General features: G+C 41.0%; 2 protein-coding genes across 3 annotated transcripts in view; one reads left to right on the top strand and one right to left on the bottom strand.

Annotated features, from left to right (window-relative positions):
- LMBR1 (limb development membrane protein 1) overlaps window positions 1–6,897 on the top strand; it is a 143,048-nt gene extending 136,151 nt beyond the window's left edge. For both annotated transcript variants that reach the window (XM_075827398.1, XM_075827399.1), the window contains one exon: window positions 116–6,897. In XM_075827398.1, coding sequence (XP_075683513.1) covers window positions 116–189 — 74 coding nt within the window. In that variant the 3' untranslated portion in view covers window positions 190–6,897. The remainder of the gene's footprint in view (window positions 1–115) is intronic.
- Window positions 6,898–8,536: 1,639 nt separating this feature from the next.
- Window positions 8,537–20,276, bottom strand: part of RNF32 (ring finger protein 32) — a 43,677-nt gene continuing 31,937 nt past the window's right edge. Inside the window, exons 8-9 of the mRNA XM_075828701.1 lie at window positions 10,435–10,602; window positions 8,537–9,424 (exon numbers count right to left, since the gene is read on the bottom strand). Of these exons, the coding sequence (XP_075684816.1) occupies window positions 9,200–9,424; window positions 10,435–10,602 (393 nt within the window). The 3' untranslated portion in view covers window positions 8,537–9,199. The remainder of the gene's footprint in view (window positions 9,425–10,434; window positions 10,603–20,276) is intronic.

Below are 20,276 nucleotides of genomic sequence, written 5' to 3'. Positions count from 1 at the left end.
ATAAACGTCCTGGCACGGCTGGAGGTGATGTCTGTTGACTCTTCCATCGCTCCGGTGAAGCGGATTCATTAATGATTTATATGTGGTCACCTACCAATACTTTGTTTCATTGCAGGTTTAAATAAACTTCAGCTATCCAATGAGCCCAGCGATTCACCGTCCCCAAATGGGCATCAAAAAACACTGTGAACTCTCACAATCCTGCTGCGACTGACATTCCTCTAGAGCAGGCAGCTCGTTGGTTAATACATCGCTCTTCTTGTCCACATGGCTCTCTAGCTTTAGCAAAGACTTCAAGTCATGGTGGCCACATAGCTGCACTCCTGTCAACCAGACTGAAAATCAGGTTTTTTTTTAATGTTAAATGTGACTTTAACTGAACCTCCAGAGAACATAACGGGAACAGAAGCCTGAGGGTGTCTGTCATATTTCCCCTTTTACACAATTCAATTTCATGTGTTTTTTTGGCAGATTGAGCCTCATGTATCCAGTCCGTGACCAGTCAGATGTGACATTTTATAAGCCACACTGCCCAAATGAAACCTTGACCTTGGTTGCTATGGACAAGGCCAGTTTTTCTCGGAGACCGTGTTGATACATGAGGCTCTTTGTGCCATGTAGTGATCGTGCGTTAGAGAACTAGTGACCGCTTTAGCTTAGAAGCCGGTATGTGGTGTTGCATAGTTTCAGGTGGAGTGTGTGTCCTGTCATTAAATACTAGGTTTTGCACAGGCCCAATTTGTAGAGACAGTGTATAGCTATTGACTTCATAGCAACAAGGAGGTTGCACAACTTTACTTGCTCAAGTCTCTTGACTTTTCTCGAACCGCACCAGCTTTAAAGTTTCTCTTTACTTTTGATCTACCACCCAATCTTATATTGGGCATGGGGAGACGCAGGCAGCTCACTGGGTGATAGTTTCGTACACAAGACTCCTAGGGAGTTGTATGGTTGTTTCAGCGACTGTACTGCCCAGAGGTCTGCTGGTGTCTCTCCACGGCCCATGTAAGATCGGATGGAAGAGCAAAGGAAAAGTGACACTTTAACTTACATTGAGGCTTACAAGAGGCTACATCCTAATTGGTAGCTGAGGGGTAACACATTCTTCTTGTCTCTTACTAAGGGCACATGCACAAGGTATTACAGACCCGTATGCAGTCCATGTGCTGTCATATGGTACCCCCATGAGAGGATCTCTGTAATGTGGCATGTGTTGGCGCATGCCATGATTTTTTTCCTGATAGATTCCGTATGAATCTGTGAGAGAGAACCTCCATATAAAATCAGAGGTGCAGTATGGGCCTATATCAGGCTATGGATGACCTATTACCTAATTTTGCGGCAAGTATAAATTTACAATATTGGAAATGCTGGGATTGGAAGTACTGGCCGTTTGTTATGTTTGGGCCTCCACACTGAGCCCTCGGACAATACTCTTTGATTGCCTTAGAAATTACCAGACAATGAGTTAATGGTTTATAAGCCAGAAGTCCTGCACTTATGTAACTGATCCTAAAGCAATACTCACAATCACATACCATGTAGTCTTTACAAGAATATTCGCTCTGACTTTTCTATATTTTCGGCTCTCTGGGTAGTAATTGGCTGGTTTAATGTTCCCATATGTAGTGTTCTTATTGGTGCTACATATACATGCAAATAAATGCAATATTAATACATGTTACATTTATTTAACTATATTTAATGAAAGGATGATTATACAAAATAGGGCTGCACCTTTAGCGCTATTGAATAAAATGAATTACAGTCTCGGCCACCCGAGAGGAGATTTTGGGGCCTGAGGGTGTTGGTCCGTTGTTTGACCTATCCATTTCTATGCGGGTGTATATACACAGAATAATAGAGCAGTGTATATACAGAATATTCTACACCGCTCATCCTAAGAACTCCTCCCTGGGGCTGCATTTGCAGTAGATGTGGTGACAGCCTTAGAGCAATTGAAATTCCCAGTCCCTGTAAACATGAAATTTCACTTTTTAATATTTTTCATATCAATACATTAGTTAGTGTGCATTACATATCCTGTCATGAGATGATCTACTGGTAAAGATTTAAAGTGAATGTCCTTTCTTAAATTCCACTTCAATTTTTTTTATCTAATCAGGTTAAAAGTCTGTTCTGATTCATTTCTTATCATTTATAGCTTTGTTTTTCTGATACAGGACTCCAAATCCAATACGTAGACATAAATTTAAAAGATAACATTCTGTCTACCTGCAGCCACCACTAGGGGGAGGTTAGGAGCTTACTCCACTTTTTATACCTGTAACTCAATAAAAACACAATATGCAGTTAGCTCCCTCTAGTGGTGGCTGCAAGAAGGCAGAATTGTATTGATTTGGAGCTCTGTATGAAAAAAAACCTTCATATACTATAAAAATCTAAGACATCCGCAGCGAATACTGGACCTGTGTGTGTGTGTGTGTGTGTGTGTGTGTGTGTGTGTGTGTGTGTGTGTGTGTGTGTGTGTGTGTGTGTGTGTGTGTGTTAGTGTGTTATATTACAAACATGAATTTATGTAATGTCTTATGGCTGTCATTTCCTCGTGGCACTCTGTGTTGTCTACTATGATGTCAGTGGCACTAGGATGACTGTGATGTGCGGCTCTAGACATAATGAGGTTGGCACTGGACCGTATATACAGACGACATTCCGCAAAAAGGTTGAGGCAGAAAGTACAAGTTTTCTGCTTAGAAAGCACAATACTGATACTATTACAAATTGTAGTAGTTTTGTGAGCACAAGGAATGACACACTTTCTGGAGTATCTGAATATTATTTAAGGGAGACAGTTCTTGCGTATACCTCTTTTCTAGGCAGTTGTATGTTTATAGAATAAGGCTGGGGTTACATGTGTTATCCTGCCCGCTGTAAGACGTTACTATAGGGCGATCTTACAATCCATTGTATGACAGATGCTACTATGTTACCATGTCTTTACTTATTACTCTTATTTTCAACTAAAATGTTATGTCTTGAACACGTTTATACACACACACAAGCTTTATTAGTGCAGACATTAGACCAACGTGGATTTTAGTAGATTGACGCATTTCTTAAAGTTGGTCATATTTATTTTGAGACCAAGATATATGTTAGAAACGCTTGCAGAAAAGTTGTTACTGATAAAGTGTGCGATATTTTTGCGTTGCACAGATGGAGCAGACATTACTGTATTGAATGTTTCACCGTGGCTCAGAACTGCAATAAACTTTAATATGTTTGTCTATGCACAGCATTACATGGATTCTACATATAGTCCATAGTGTCTACACTGTCATTGTGTTTGTCTGCTCCATAAAACTGCTGAAGGGGCTCCATTTATGAGCCCTAGTTACTATAGGTCAAATATTCTCATTGGTGCTAGAGTTACGTAAAAGGACGGACTGTCACATCACAGAATTCTGCACTTCTTCTTGTGGTCCCTTATATGTGAATCTATTCTGTGTACATCACATCTACACGACCCTTCTCAGACAACTGCAACCAAGTCCCACAGAGCACGCCGTCCCATTGAATGTATCACAAATGTCCCGATGTGATGTAAAGTTAATAGAAAACATACCATTTGTAAAGATGCTGCATATGTTTAATGAATATTGTTTTAAAAATAGAGAAGAGGTATCCAAGGGTAGTGTATGATTTTTATTATCCCCTAGAATGAATTAGAGCTTATGCATTTGAAGTTCATATCTGCTGAATATAAGGGCATGTATTGAACTGTCCAGGCAAGAACTTCAGACCTCCGTTATATAACGACATTGAACGGGCAATATTCTTTTATAATAGTATTTGGCCATGAACAGAATTTGAAAGCTTATGGCCTCATGCCCACTTCAGTTATTTTCTTCAGGTTGCTATCCATTTTTTTAACGGATAGTACACTGACCCATTCATTTATATGGGGCACACTTCCGTTGTTTTAATGGAACAGTGTGGCCGTTCCGACAAAAATAGAACAGGTCCTACTCCTGTCCATTTTTAACGGAACAGACTCGGCCATTCCATTAATTTGGTCCCTTCAAACAACGGACTGCCCACGGAAGTAATCCGTGTAAGGTCTGTGTTTCACCGATCCGTCATTAGCGGTTGTATGACGGGCAACGGATTTGTGCATGAGGCCTAATTGAAGTCTTGACATTTAAAGGAACAATCCATGCAAAGCTTATACGCATTGTTATGCCTAGTGCAGAGCCTTACAGGGCGGTGCATGACACATGGATTCAAGCAACACCAAATAGAGAATCGCTGTGTAATGCTCCATGCCCCCCCCAGGCCATGCGCCATGCTTTATTATGTCTCCCTTTATAACTGTGCATCTAAAAATCAGACTATAACTCATCAGCCATGGGTCAAATGTTATAATCTGACTTTTAGGAGGTAGTTGGAATCTTAGTTCCCCAATACTTGGTAGTACATGTGGCAAATCCTAATTACTAAAGCCGACTACTCAGGGTTCAGTTTTTATGAAGATTCAACAAGAGTTTGACTTTTGTGATCAGTAGTCCTATATTTTAAAGTGGAAATTCACCCCAAAAATGTGTGTTCAATTGAAAAATTCTACTCAATGATGTGTTTAGAATATGTCCAATCTCCAGTCGCTGAAATCCTGCAGCACTTTTATAGGACACTCCGATCCCTTGTTCTGGAAGCCAGTGTTGGTCAGAGCTCAAAGAGTCCAACAATCTGATCTCACATGTATCTGTGACATGTCAGGAGATCCTTTTTGTCTGGATTTTTATTTTAAAGATATTAGAAAAAAATGTCTGCTTTCTTCCAGAAACCGCACCACTCTTGTCCATGGGCTGGGTCTAGTATTGCAGCTAAATTGCAGCTAAATCCCAATTCACTTGAATGGTTCTGACCTGCAATACCAGAGCCAGCCTATGAATTAGAGTGGTGCTGTTTCCAGAAGAACGCAGCCATGTTTTTCTAATATCATACACACCTTAAAAATACTGCAGACTATGCGATCTATGCACAGTCACTTTTCCATTGCAGTGAACATCAAAACGACTTCTACTTTATACAATCAAATTGCGGATTACCAGGAATATAAAGCTACAGGATATGGCGCTGTCATTACATCACTTACAATAAGGGCATGGAAATTTTCATGAATAATATAAGTCCATGTGCATGTTTCATTGATGCAACCGCTAAATGAGTGAACAGATCTGTTGATACTGGACCATTGTACAGAGACACAGATGAGTTTGTCCCTGGTTAAAAGGGCTTCTCTTGGACATTTTCAATAAAGTTGATTGAAGAGTGCTCTGTATGTGCCTGTAATTTAGCACTCAGGTACTGCTGTAATTGTTAAAGTTTTAAAAGATCTAAAGGACCAAATTGCACATACAGTGCTCACTTCAGTCAGATTTGAACCCGGAGAACCCCTTTAAGAACTCCATAGTACATGCTTACGTTTATTCATGAAATAATATGGTAAGTCTAGAGACCATGGTTGGGATCTATCCTGACAATTTATCAGATCCAAACATTATGTACAGTCTCTGATATATTTCCAGGCTAGAAATTATGTACTAAAACCAGAGCGCCACACAACTGAGAAATTGGGTTGTTCCTACGTCATACAAAATTTGAAAACCTTTATAAATGTTTTGTTTAATGATATGTTCTGGAGATGGTATCTAGGAGTAATCACACCACCTATATTATATATGACGAGCCATAATTTTGTGTGCATTTGACTTCAGCTTGAAAATGGTCCCCTGTAATTAAAGGTACATCCCCATTATAAAGGAGTTCTCGGTACAAATTCTTGGTAAAACTGAGAGTCTGATCTATGTGAATTTACTGCCATGGACGACTAATTATCCTTCCAAAGTTCATCTAAAAGTCTTCTGCCTTCAGTGGATTGTATAACCTAGACTGATTTTCCTTTTTCAATTCAGAGCAGAGTCACAATACTGACCTCCATGTTGCAGCTGGATTCAAAATTCCTGCATCACCCCTCCCCCTCTGACTACAATCAAATGGGCTTCTGACTGGTTGGAGAAAGTGGGCAGCTGTGAGTTTGTAAATTCAGCTGCAGGGAGGTCAATGTTGTCACGATTGTCTGGTTTCAGAGTGGGGAATTTTTGGTAATTATAGAAGTTTTGTTATTTTAGCATCATATGAATAAGCAAGTTAGTAATTTACACTATATGTCTATGTGGTTCCGAGCTAAGATCTCTGGGACAGTGGTTGTATACAGGTGCTGCATATTGTTTATACACCTTCATACTAAAGTCTCCAGCTATTGTGAAACTACAACTTCCAGCATGCACGAATGTCAGAGCACACCGGGAGTTGTAATTTCACAGCAGCTAGAGAGCCGTGGGTTGGAAACAACTAGTCTACGGGCTTGGTGCTTGTATGCACTTTAATACACAGCTGAGTCATAGACTGTTGCTGTAAGAAGGACATTGGGCCACTATAGAGCTGCTCTCCCTGAGATGGTGGAAATTAAAAACTTGCTCACAATAAAAGTATGGAATAAATTTAATAAGCCGTTACCTATACACCTGTTATTTAAAGTTGCCAGAGGGTGGAAAGACTTTTTTTTTTTTTTTTGCTCACCTTCAAGTTAAAGGTTGCGCCTAAAGCGACATGTTAGGTGGATGTAAACATACATCTTGGTTCAATGTCTTACTTTCATGTTCAGCTTATAAGTTAAAATCTTGTGTTTACCAACTTCTCTCCTTTATTGCTAATGGAGAACACACGAAGTATGAAATGTGAACGAGATGACTTCAGAATGTTTTTTTTTGTTGTGGTCCGTGCTTTCATTTTTATTTGCATTGCATTTTAAGTGTATTTTATTTGAATTTTTTCTAAATGTTTATATGTTCAATAAACTTTTGTGTTTCCTAATTTGTTGGTTTACGAGTTTCTTTTTGTACCTCCAAAAGGAAGGTTAAATCTGAAGTATCACTAGTGTTGAATGTTAAGATTTTCTAATCTTCATGTTGCTCAAGTTAATACCTGGTTATCAAATTGCTGCACAACCTTTTATGAGGAAGCATTTAATTAGCACAATAAAATCAGAAGGATTCCTATTTTGAATGGGTTTCCTGAAGACATATCATTTTTTGAATTTTTCACAAGTAATCTACAACTTCTGGTGTGAAAGATTAGTGACATCATTGCTTTATTATTTTTGACATCTACCATGTCACATTGGTTACGCCATTTCATTTCACAACTAGGGGTTGATAATGTTCCCTTCCTAATAATATCGTCAGCATTTGATGGAGTACTTCTGTCTATATTATTGTAGCAACATATTCAGCAGTGTAATCACATATACTAGCCCTTCTCAATGAATTAGAATATCAAAAAGTTTATATATTTCAGTAATTCAATTAAAAAAGTGAAACTCATATATATATATATATATATATATATACACACAGAGAGAGATCTATTTCCAGCATTTTTTTCTTTTAATGTTGATGATTATGGTAACCATTTATGAAAACCCAAAATTTAGTATCTCAGAAAATTATAATATTAAATAAGCCCAATTCCAAAAATGATTTTTTTTAATATCGAAATGTTGGCCTACTGAAAAGTATGTCCAGTATATGCACTCAATATTTGGTCAGGCTTCTTTTTGCATGAATTACTGCATCAATGCGGTGTGGCATGGAGGCGATCAGCTTGTGGCACTGCTGAGGTGTTATCAATGCGGCGTGGCATGGAGGCGATCAGCCTGTGGCACTGCTGAGGTGATATGGAAGCCCAGGTTGCTTTGATAGCGGCCTTCAGCTCGTCTGCATTGTTGGGTCTGGTATCTCATCTTCCTCTTGACAATTACCTATAGATTCTCTATGGGGTTTAGGTCAGGCGAGTTTACTGGCCAATCAAGTACAGTGATACTGTGGTTATTAAACCAGGTATTGGTACTTTTGGCAGTGTGGGCAGGTGCCAAGTCCTGCTGGAAAATGAAATCAGCATCTCCATAAAGCTTGTCAGCAGAGGGAAGCATGAAGTGCTCATAAATGTCCAGGTAGACGCTGCGCTGACTCTGGACTTGATATAACACAGTGGCCCAACACCAGCAGATGACGTGGCCCCCAAACCATCACCGACTGTGGAAACTTCACACTGGACCGCAAGACACTTGGATTGATGCCTCTCCGCTCTTCCTACAGACTCTGGGACCGAGATTTCCAAATGAAATGCAAAATTTATTTTCATCTGAAATCAGGACTTTGGGCCACTGAGCAACAGAGCAGTCCTTTTAACGGCTTAGGAAACCTTTGCAGGTGTTTTGTGTTGATTAGATGATTAGAGTGTCACACCCTGAGTCTACAATCTTGAACTTTTACCCAATATTCCAATTTTCTGAAAGACTCCACTTCATTGACTGTCAGCCATAATCATCAACATTAAATGAAAAAAATGCTGGAAATAGATCACTATGTGTGTAATGAATCTATAGAATATATGAGTTTCACTTTTTGAATTGAATTACTGAAATAAATGAACTTTTTGATGATATTCTAATTCATTGAGAAGGACTGGTATACTGTAGCGGAATACAAACAAGACAACAGTGGTATGGTGGAGAACTATCCTAAAAAAAAAGGCATCGCACGACTCCATTATAGAGGAACTGACGTCTTTGTTGTATTCCTCGTAAAGTAACAATACAGGAGAATCTTTTCTTAGAACATTGAATTGTGCCGTTTCTCTGAAATTTCATCCTGAAAATGTATGAATAAATTTACATTTGGTCTTTACCATTCCCCTTGTCAATTGGGTGTGTTCCTACACAGTTTTACACAGTAATGCTTGGGCAGTGCCAGACTGTACGGACCCACCCTATTTTCAGGCGGAATGGTAACACACAACTTTCAATGTATTCATGTGTTTCCAGGAAGAAATAACAGAGGAACGCCACAATGCAGTTCTAAGAAAAGATGCTTCAGTATTGTTACTTAGTCAGTGGGGTACGCCATTTTGATCCAGCACAGCATTGTTGCTTCTTTTATGAATAGACTCCACAATGCAGAGATTGTGTGGGTTGTGAGATTCATGTATAATATATACACACATTTTTTTTTAATATATAACGTGTTAGACAACCCAATTTAAATTGATGAAACATGCACATTTTGCCAAAATAGAAAGGTAGAGAACATTATTGGGTTACTTTGTAACATATGAACTAGTAAGAGTAGAACATTTTTTTTTGGTATGGAGAGCGACACAAAGGACAAACAAGACATTCCCCCACTGAAAACTCTTCAAATGCCTGAAGACAAGCCCGGTGAAACACATGGGAGCACGACAGAAGGACGGCGGTACGGTTAGACCGGCTTCTTTGTTCTTCATTATTGGGACATAATGGCATAATACATATAGGACAGTCCAATATTTCATGTCGCACAGCCTAGATGAAAAACATATGTAGAGTATAACAAATATTCTCACACAAAACTGACACATCAACCAGCTTGACTCCTGAAAGGCCAAGCCAAATAGGAAAAGGAGGAGAAAGCTGAATGCATGCTGATGGTGTACAACATTGTTTTTTTGGGTCCTAAAAGTCAACGTGCTATAGTCCTTTGACCTCTACCATAAGAGTGCTGCTTAAAAAAGTAGCATTTCGGGTGGACTCGCGTAGTACTTTTAGTAAAAATGCCACATTTTGGTGGTGGTCTTCCTGGTATTTTTTGCAGCAAAATACGCTTTGGCCAGATGTAAGTCAATAGTGCCGTTTTTTGAATTTTTTTAACTTGCGTTTTTTGGGTCAGTGATAAAAAAATCTGTAGTGTTTTTGTCCAATAGACCTCCATAGGGGTTTCTTCCTTTTTAAAAAAAATGCAAGTACAGTATCCATGTGTGTTTAAGTTTTTTTTTTATGGTGCCATTTTTCAGAATATATTATGTGTTGCAAAAGGGAATCTTTGAATCACATGATTAGCCAAAAAAAAAACCCCTATATAAAACACAGGTAGTAAAACATACTATTTGGATGAACGTCCCCAAAATCGCCATAAAAAAACCGCACGGTACCACTTTCCTCAAGAAATTTTGGACCAAAAAGCAAAAAAACTGTATGAAGGAGGCCTTAAAGGCCATGTAAACCTTTCATAGCGATTTCTTTTTTTAAATAAACAAGTCAATCCGTGTTCCCATCAGGTCCGCGGGGCTGACTAGTTCGAAGACCTGAATCAAACACCTGCCCTGTATAGTGAATACAGAGCAGCTTTATCTCAAAAAGTTAAAATAATTTTTATAATAAAAGCAAATTAAGTAGTTTCACTCACCAATCACACTGATTTCACCTTTTTATTAAAAAAAAAAATGCCTGCCAAAGGTGTACATAGCCTTTAATGGAGTTGGATGAGATTAAAAAAGTCTTTTTTTTATGTTAATAAGTATATTTGTAGATCTCACCTGCAGTTGTATTTTTTCCCAGTCTGCTTCACCAATTTCTGGGTTACACTTTTGTTCCAACTGATGGAAAACCTTGTGACTTATGGCTATTGACTGATCAATCTCACTGAATAGGCCATCAATGTCTGGGTTGCAACATCTTACCAATCGGTCTGAGATTTCTGAGAACTAAAATGTAAAAAATAAATAGTCATAAATCTAGAAATATTTTACTAAACTATGAAGTGCAAAGCAAGCAACTTAAAAACAACATGGAGGCGTCCTCCTATATGTCACAGATTCTCAATTGGATTGTGGTCTAGGCCATTCCAAGACATTTAAATGTTTTCTAGTAAATCACTCCAGGATAGCTTTAGAGGTATCATCGTCCTGCTGGAAGGTGAACAACCGTCCCAGTCTCAAATCTCTGGCAGACTGAAACAGGTTTTACCAAAGAATTGCCCTGTATTTATCGCCATCCATTTTCCTTTAACCCCTTAATGACCAGGCCTTTTTTGCACGTTCGTGACCAAGGATAAACTTTTGTTATTTCACTGTCGCATTCTAAGAGTCGTAAATTGTTTTTTTAAATTCTGTCCACATAGAGTATAAGGGCTTGTTTTTAGCGGGACGAGTTGTATTTTTCAACTGCACCATTTTTGGGTGCATATAATATATTGATTAGCTTTTATTAACTTTATTTTAGGAAAAAAATTGAAAATAAGCAGATATTCCAGCATTGATTTTCGCATTATATAATGGAGTCATTACAATCGCGGCGATATGTGTTTTTTTTTTTTTACACTTTTACTAAATAACATCACTTTTTGGTAGTTTTATTTTATTTTATTTTTTTCATAAACTTTATTTAAAGAGGCTCTGTCACCAGATTTTGCAACCCCTATCTCGTATTGCAGCAGATCGGCGCTGCAATGTAGATAAGAGTAACGTTTTTTTTTTTCAAAAACGAGCATTTTTGGCCAAGTTATGACCATTTTTATATTTATGCAAATGAGGCTTTCTTAAGTACAACTGGGCGTGTTTAAAGTTATGTACAAGTGGGCGTGTATTGTGTGTACATCTGGGCGTTTTTACTTCTTTTACTAGCTGGGCGTTGTGAATAGAAGTGTATGATGCTGACGAATCAGCATCATCCACTTCTCTTCGTTAACACCCAGCTTCTGGCAGTGCACAGACACACAGCGTGTTCTCAAGAGATCACGCTGTGACGTCACTTTCTGCCCCAGGTCCTGCATCGTGTCGGACGAACGAGGACACATCGGCACCAGAGGCTACATCGACTTACCTGCAAACGCCAATGCTTCTGCAGAATCAACTGTAGCCTCTGTCGCCTGGTGCCGATGTGTCCTCGCTCGTCCGACACGATGCAGGACCTGGGGCAGGAAGTGACGTCACAGCGTGATCTCTTGAGAACACGCTGTGTGTCTGTGCACTGCCAGAAGCTGGGTGGTAACGAAGAGAAGTGGATGATGCTGATTCGTCAGCATCATACACTTCTATTCACAACGCCCAGCTAGTAAAACAAGTAAAAACGCCCAGATGTACACACACAATACACGCCCACTTGGACTTAACTTTAAACACGCCCAGTTGTACTTTAGAAAGCCTCATTTGCATAAATATAAAAATGGTCATAACTTGGCCAAAAATGCTCGTTTTTGAAAAAAAAAAACACGTTACTCTTATCTACATTGCAGCGCCGATCTGCTGCAATAGGAGATAGGGGTTGCAAAATCTGGTGACAGAGCCTCTTTAACTATTTAACTTTCTTTTTTTTTTGTCCCACTAGGGGACTTCACTTTGCGATCTTCTGATCGCTTATATAATGCTTTGGTATACTGTCAGTGTAAAACGGACAGGCGATCCATTAGGCCATGAGGGGCAATATTGTTGCGGGGCTGCCGATGGGATGACCGCGGCATCTAGTGGGTTGAACTGCCGGAATAGGAGAGCGCTTAGATTCCTGCAGTTGGGGCAGGAGCCAGGCTGTGTATAACAGCCGTGCACCTGCCGCTGATTTAGTGGGTACAGTGGCAATACCCATCAGATTAGAGCGACTGATATATCCATCACAATGCAGGAACTAGCACCTGCTTGTGACTGATATATCCGTCGTTAAGGGGTTAATCCTGATCGGTTTTCCAGCCCCGGACAATGAAAAGCATCCCCACAGTATGATGCTGCACTAGACATAGCCTTGCCCATGATAGCCAAAAAGTTCAACTTTAGTCTCATCTGACCAGAGAACCTTCTTGTGTTTGGGGAGTCTGCAACTGGCCACTCTTTCCACGCTGTGGAGAGCACGACTTGTAGTGGTCCTTTAGACAGATATTTCCGTCTCTGCTGTGGATCTTTGGAGCTCCTTTATTGTTGGTGTCTTTGTTGAATCTCGGATTAAGCCCTTATTCACACGACAGGGTTTCCCAGCCGTGTGACGGCCGTTCAAAAATCGTCCGCCACATGGCTGCAGTAGGAACAATAGACCCCTAATGGGGCTAGTCACACGACCAATTTTTTGATGGCCCGGGAAACCCGGCGGTCAAAAAATGGGACATGCCCTATTTTTGGCGGTTCTCCCCGGCTCCCATAGAAGTCTATGGGGCCGGGTAATAGACGGCCATCACTCCAAGTGACGGCCGTGTCTTCCGTCGCTCGCTCTCTCCTTCTCCTCACAGTGCGAAGTGAATGTGAGGAGGAGGGTATGTCTTTTGCTCCCTGTAGGAGCTTCGGCAACGCTGTGGCCGGTGAATGGGGATTCAGCTCCAGCAGAAGTCCCTGACTTCACGGTGTCCAAATATGGACATTGAAGTCAGGGACTTCTGAAGCGGAATCCCCGGCGATGTGGCCGGTATCTCCGCTCCAGGAGAAGTCCCTGACTTCACTGTCTCCATATATGGACATTGAAGCCAGGGACTTCTCCTAGAACGGTGGCGCTATCTACAGACAGGTGGGGGGGGGGGGGTGCTGTGTAGAACTACCTGCAGGGGGCTGTGTGCCACTACCTACAGGGGGGGCTGTGTGCCACTACCTACAGGGGGGGCTGTGTGCCACTACCTACAGGGGGGGCTGTGTGCCACTACCTACAGGGGGGGCTGTGTGCCACTACCTACAGGGGGGGGGGCTGTGTGCCACTACCTACAGGAGGGGGGGGCGGCTGTGTGCCACTACCTACAGGGGGGGGCTGCGTGCCACTACCTACAGGGGGGACTGTGTGCCACTACCTACAGGGGGGGCTGTGTGCCACTACCTACAGGGGGGGCTGTGTGCCACTACCTACAGGGGGGCTGTGTGCCACTACCTACAGGGGGGGGGCTGTGTGCCACTACCTACAGGGAGGGGGGCTGTGTGCCACTACCTACAGGGGGGGGCTGTGTGCCACTACCTACAGGGGGGGCTGTGTGCCACTACCTACAGGGGGGGCTGTGTGCCACTACCTACAGGGGGGGGGCTGTGTGCCACTACCTACAGGGGGGGGGGCTGTGTGCCACTCCCTACAGGGGGCTGTGTGGCATTACCTACAGGGAGCTGTGTGTGGCATTATCTACAAAGGGAAGTGTGGCAAAAATGTCATTAGATTTTAAAAGGGACAGGGAAAAAAACGGATGCAAAATGGGTCAAAATCGGCCGTTAAAAACGGCAACACGGCCCGGAACGGATGCAAAAATGGACGAAAACAGCCGACACTCGGACTCTGTCGTGTGAATAAGGCCTAATGCCTTCCTTGCTCGGTCTGTGAGTTTTGGTGGGCGGCCTTCTCTTGTCAGGTTTGTAGTTTTGCCATATTCTTTCCATTTTGTCATAATGGAATTAATGGTTCTCCTTGGGATGTTCAAAGTTCGAGAGATTTTTTTTTTTATAACCCATCCCTGACTTCTCCACAACTTTCTCTGACCTATTTGGAGAGATCCTTCATGTTGCTTAGTGGTGCTGCAGACTCCGGGGCTTTCAGAACAGGGGTATTTATACTGACATCATGTGACAGATCATGTGACACTTTGATTACACACGGGGAACTTTAATCAACTAATTATGTGACTTCTGAAGTTAATTGGTTTGACCAGACATTACTTAGGGGTTTCATATGAAAGGGAGTGAATACATATGCACTTACAACTTTTCTGTTTTCAGTTAATTTAAAAAAAAAAAAAAAACTTTTTTATTAAACAAGGTATTTTTTTCCATTCTGCTGTAATATTCAAACTATTTTGTCAAGTCGATTACATAAAAATGAATTTTAAATTAGATTTTATTTCAGTTTGTGATGCAACAAAACAGGAAAGACACCAAGAGGGTGAATGCTTTCGCAAGGCACTGTATGCTGTCTGTACTGCACAAGTTGCCAAAATCTTAGCTCACAGACCAAATGTTTAAAAAGGATCAGTGCCAAAATAGTATATAGTAGACCGGGAGGAGGGTACATGAGGTAGGCACTGAGGCTAGCTGTAGCATGGTAAGGACACAATAATGTGGCTAGCACTCTGGGGGACATCTGAGAAACTGTAGGGACATTTGGCTGACAATCTGGGGGAGCACCTGAGGCACTGTATGGGGGCATATATGGCTAGCCCCGAGGGTATGTGCGGCAGGCGCACAATCTGACTAACCCTCAAGTACATTTGGGCTTAAAAAAAAAAAAAAAAGAAAGGCATATTAAAGAATTTACTCCAAACGTGCTAATTAACTTTTTCTTTCCCGGTGGGGGGATGTTGTTGTACCTCTTTTTTCCATTTTCAAATTTTGTAGGGTAAGAAACTGAAATAGTGAAAGTGACGCAGGAAAACCATTGACACTTTTACCACCGTACATCATGCCTTACGATCAGCACAAAAGCATCAGACTCCTACTACTTAGAGGTGACAATTTAATCCAGTCAGACAACACATAAATCATTCCTCCAACCCTTGAGAGCAACTTACTTTTTTGAATATGCATTTTTCATCACGCAGAAAACATTTCCTGATAGCAAATTAATTAACCTGACATTCTGGTCTCAACTTCACAAAAATATTTCGGCTTAAAAAGAGGCGAAACTTCAGCAAAGTCAAGATAGCAATGATAGAAACTTTCCATTAGCTGGAATGAGCAGTCATAGGGCTTAGAGAAGTGTTTGCTTAGTAGGGAATTGCAGCGCTCATTACGGCAAGCCGCCTATAGCCCTGGTATTGTGTTTCTATGAAGAAAGGACACCGATCTGGACAGCTTTTATAAATTGACGTAGTAATGTAAACCAATTAACTAGTCACGTATGCCTTTCATATTCAGCTTCTAATTTATCTCTGCTAAAAGTCCTTTTGTTACTGAAGGTAAATACCTATACAACCCTACACTTGTAACGTATGTCATCCAGATGAATGGGGAGAAAGGTGTGTCTCCTCACTGGTTAACCACAATTCATCTGTATGGGGGCTCTTTCTATAGGGCTAGAAATGTAGTTGGTGATGAAATATTATTTACATGTAACATGTTCTTTTATGTACAAGTCTCATTATAGCAGACAACAGGTCAGTTAACGCGTCGTAATATGGGAATGGTTATCACATGTGGTTCCATGAGGATTATGGGTCTAACTCCCTATAGTTGAAAGTTCTCTTAGGTTACATGAACAGAGTTACGTTTTTTTTAATTGAACCGGACACCCAAATATCCTCTAGTCAAATTTTTGTGCCAATTAAATTCTTGACAGCTGAGGGCAAATAGGCTTTTAGTCCCGCGGAGAGTCCTCTGCCAACTTAAAAAAGTTGTCCAGTTTTATGTTTTAATAAAAAAAATAATTGGTTACTTACATAATTTGTGTCCTAATTTCTCACCATTTTCTTATTCTCGGCTTGCTATCCGCAAATAGAAACATTGTTTACATTCAAAGAATTAAAACCGTAGCCTACCAAAACGCATAGGAGCAGTTCTGGGTTTTCTGAACCCTCAAAGGTCGCCGTACTGGTGTCTTGTCACGTCACACTCTTGTTAGGTTTGTATAGGGAGTACTCTACCGGCTGGAGGGTCTCTCTTAATACCTACCTACTTCCTATTGATACAGGACCGCTACCACATGCCCAGACATCGATTGAGCATTCAAACTACCAGAGCGCCACTGGAAAAACCACCTTTGACCTAACCTGTTATCTTCACAGCCACGGGGCATAAACGTTATGATCAGGTAGCCAGTCTATTACTTTCCCCCAGTGTGGCAGTATCTCTGCTTTAGGTCACCTGGTGTGCATCATGTAGTACATTACACCAGGGGTTGTTATGCCATGTAGCATTTTTTGTAGTCTGTCTACTTGTCATTAGGTGTCCCATTTTTGCTTTTTATTGTTTGAGCGTGTTGGCTTATTTTACAGGTCTTTTTAGCGGCGTTTTTACAGTAACTTGCTAGCTTTCAGCGACTCACTATAGCCACAGTTCAGGCTCTAGTGTATCATATTCATTTTGCTGTACTGCCTAGTCCTGCTGACACAGTTGAGTCTGTTACAATGTATTAGTGGAGGTAGACGCAGTCAGAATAGATTACATATTTGTGCTGTTGGGCGTGGCACAAACGATTGTGAACACTGATACATTGTAGCAAACTGCAGCTTTGTAAATGAAGGAGTAGGTGAGGGCAGGTTTTCAGCTTCTGAATGCAAGCGAGAAAGTTTCTATGCACTGACAGCAAGCATAGATCTTAAAAATAGATCTTAAAAACAGTGAGGAAATGGAACACAAACAACTGTTAAGAATTATCTGCATAAGACTGTGCAACCCATAAAAGGGTATATGCAAATGTGCTATATATATATATAATATAAAAAAAGCAGAGGATTGGAGCAGCACTGTGAACAAATGCCTGACTAGGCTGGTGCAAAGCTTCAAAAATAAAGGAGTGACCTCTCCTTATGTGTTAGATATCCAAAAAAGAGAACGTGAAGCAGCACTCAAATAAAGTGAATTTATTCATCCAACATGGGAACACAACGTTTCACCTCCTCTATGAAGGCATTTTCATTTTCCACTTGAAAATGCCTTCATAGAGGAGGTGAAACGTTGTGGTTCCATGTTGGATGAATAAATTCACTTTATTTGAGTGCTGCGTCACGTTCTCTTTTTTGGATATAAATATATATATATATATATATATATATTATATAGTGGAGTTATAGGTCCGAAGCACTTTACAGGAGACCTTCCAGAAGAAATGTAAGGTGGGAAGCATTTCTGCTAATATTATGGGATTATTCGGGAACACCTATTTTATAGTTCCCTTATATATCACTTAAATAGACATACAAGAAGAAAATATGGAAAGCCCCTTTCATGCTGATTTATGATCGTTTTCTAATTTACAGGCCCAAAGCCTGAGGCTGCACTACTGAGATATTCTAAGGACATTTCCTGTTTCCTGTCAGATGCAGTCCTTGTGTAAATCCAATTCACTAATTACATTAATTCAAGCCTGGTAGATAGTAGTTATTGTTGTATATGGTGAACAGGAAATGCCATCAGAATCTCTCAGTAGTGCAGCCTCAACCTCTGGGACTATAACTTCAAGCAATCATATCTCAGCGTGAAAGGAGCTATTTAAATTTTAGGTCTCCTTTAACTGATATGTAAAAGAATTAAGTGTTAGGCCCCATGCACACGACCATAAAAACTCCCGTAATTACGGGCCCATAGACTTCTATTGGCCACAGGTACCTCCCCGTATGCTTACGGGAAGGTGCCCGTGCCATTGAAAAAGATAGAACATGTCCTATTTCAGGCCGTAATTACGGCACGGGCAGCCCATAGAAGTCTATGGGGCTCCCGTAATTACGGGTAACTATGTGTGTGCGCCCGAAATTACGGGAGCTTTGCTAGGCGACGTCAGTAAATAGTCACTGTCCAGGGTGCTGAAAGAGTTAAACGATCGGCAGTAACTCTTTCAGCACCCTGGACAGTGGCTACCGATCACAATATAGATAAAGTTGTAAAAAAAAAAAAAAAAAAAAAGACCTTCATACTTACCCAGAAATCACTGCTTCTTCCTCCAGTCCAGCCTCCTGGGATGACGTTGCAGCCCATGTGACTGCTGCAGCCAATCACTGGCTGCAGCGGTCACATGGACTGCCGCGTCATCCAGGGGGGTCGGACTGGATGTCAAGAGAGGGACGCGTCACCAAGACAACGGCCGGGTAAGTATGAATTTTCTTTTACTTTTATTACGGAAAGGGCTGTCCCTTCTGTCTATCCTGCACTGATAGAGAGAAGGGGCTGCCGATTACTGCAGTCCAATTTTGAAGCCAAAAACGTGCCCGTAAATACGGGTGGAATACGGGTGACACCGGACCCGTATTTACGGGCACGGGTCCGTAAATACTGGTGCAATATGGGTCGAATACGTGTGACCAAGGACCCGTATTTACGCCAGTATTTACGGGTGGACAAAAATACGGTCGTGTGCTTGAGGCCTTAGACTGTGGGGCCGCTGTCAATCTATGAAGAAAATGTGCATGTCTTGTAGACTTTGTTGTTATCATTGTATATGCGCATGTCATACAATAAGTAAAGCCTTTTGGATAATTTGTGGATTAACCCAAAAAAAAATAGTCCTTAGCAGCAAGGGATCATTTCGAATGGGATTGTTTTCTGCTGAACCTCTGAACCTTGGGTGGCCTCTTATTGTGGGAGTCTAGTATTGATTCAGAACTTGGGCCTATCGGAGGATCCTCTGGTTCTGTAGTGGGCTAGTAAGACTCTGATGGAACTACACAGTAGAAATTCCCGAATAATCCCATAATGTTATTGTCAGAAATGCTTCTTTAAGTGCCATTGGAGACCTTACATTTTTCGCTTTTTGCCCTGTACAACCATCAGCTGTCTGTCTGCAGAGTATCAACAGAACAAAAGTTGGCCTAAAGTTCTACAGTGAAACATGAAATTCTCTGCATCCATGCAGGTTATCAAATTAATCGTGTTGATGAAGGGTGCAATTTTGTTTTTCCTATAGCACGGAATTGCTAATAATGCAGTTAAATGGACACTAACTTTTCAAACAACTTATGATTATCTAATAGTATATCTGATATAGATCAATTTACTTACTGTCAAAATATTGTTGTTTTATCCATGCAAATTCTCTGTGAAGTTACTGCCACTAGGGGTCTCCCTTCCTCTAATCTGCTGTCCACCCCCTGCAGTCAAGAAAAATCCATCCCTAGTTACAGACTACAGGAAGTGGGGGGGGGGGGGCGCGGCGTCACAGCCTGCCAATACAAGTCTATGGAGAGGGGGCAGGAGGAGGGAGTGAGTCAGACACAGGCTCGCTGCCAATACAAGTCTATGGAGAGTGGAGCATATTATTTGTAAAATGACCAATATTAAACCTGGAAAGAAATCAGGGCGTTGAAACAGCTTCACTATTCCGTTTCAAATGGGGTTTTATACTGCTAGACCTTATGGACCACAAAACTTGTGCCTAATAAAGGACCCCCTGGTGGGAGAACCTGACCCTGCATTGTTCAAATTTGTTGAATAAGTCACAGTGGGCAACATTTATAAACACTAGTGTAACCTACGCCATATTATCCAACATGGAAGACACCTGTAAAAAAGTAATGGAGAAAATGTAGAAAAAAAAAAGTCGCACTTTATGACTCCTCAATCTGAAGTGATGTAAGTGAAAAGTTCATACATCACTCCAATGGCAGCAAAAAGGTTAAATGCTCCTGTGCCAATTTTTAAACCTCCTTGCATTAAAAAACAGAGTATACACAAAAATGCAACAAAGAAGTGATCACCTGTAACTGGTTTTTATTCTCCACACAGCCAACAGGGCAACAAAGACGTGTTAACAGATCCACAATGCCGAAATTAGCTAATGTAGAGAA

Source organism: Rhinoderma darwinii, chromosome 5, assembly GCF_050947455.1.
Source record: "Rhinoderma darwinii isolate aRhiDar2 chromosome 5, aRhiDar2.hap1, whole genome shotgun sequence".
Taxonomy (NCBI): domain Eukaryota; kingdom Metazoa; phylum Chordata; class Amphibia; order Anura; family Rhinodermatidae; genus Rhinoderma; species Rhinoderma darwinii.
Note: the sequence above shows the minus strand (reverse complement) of the source record. Positions and strands in the feature narration are given on the sequence as shown.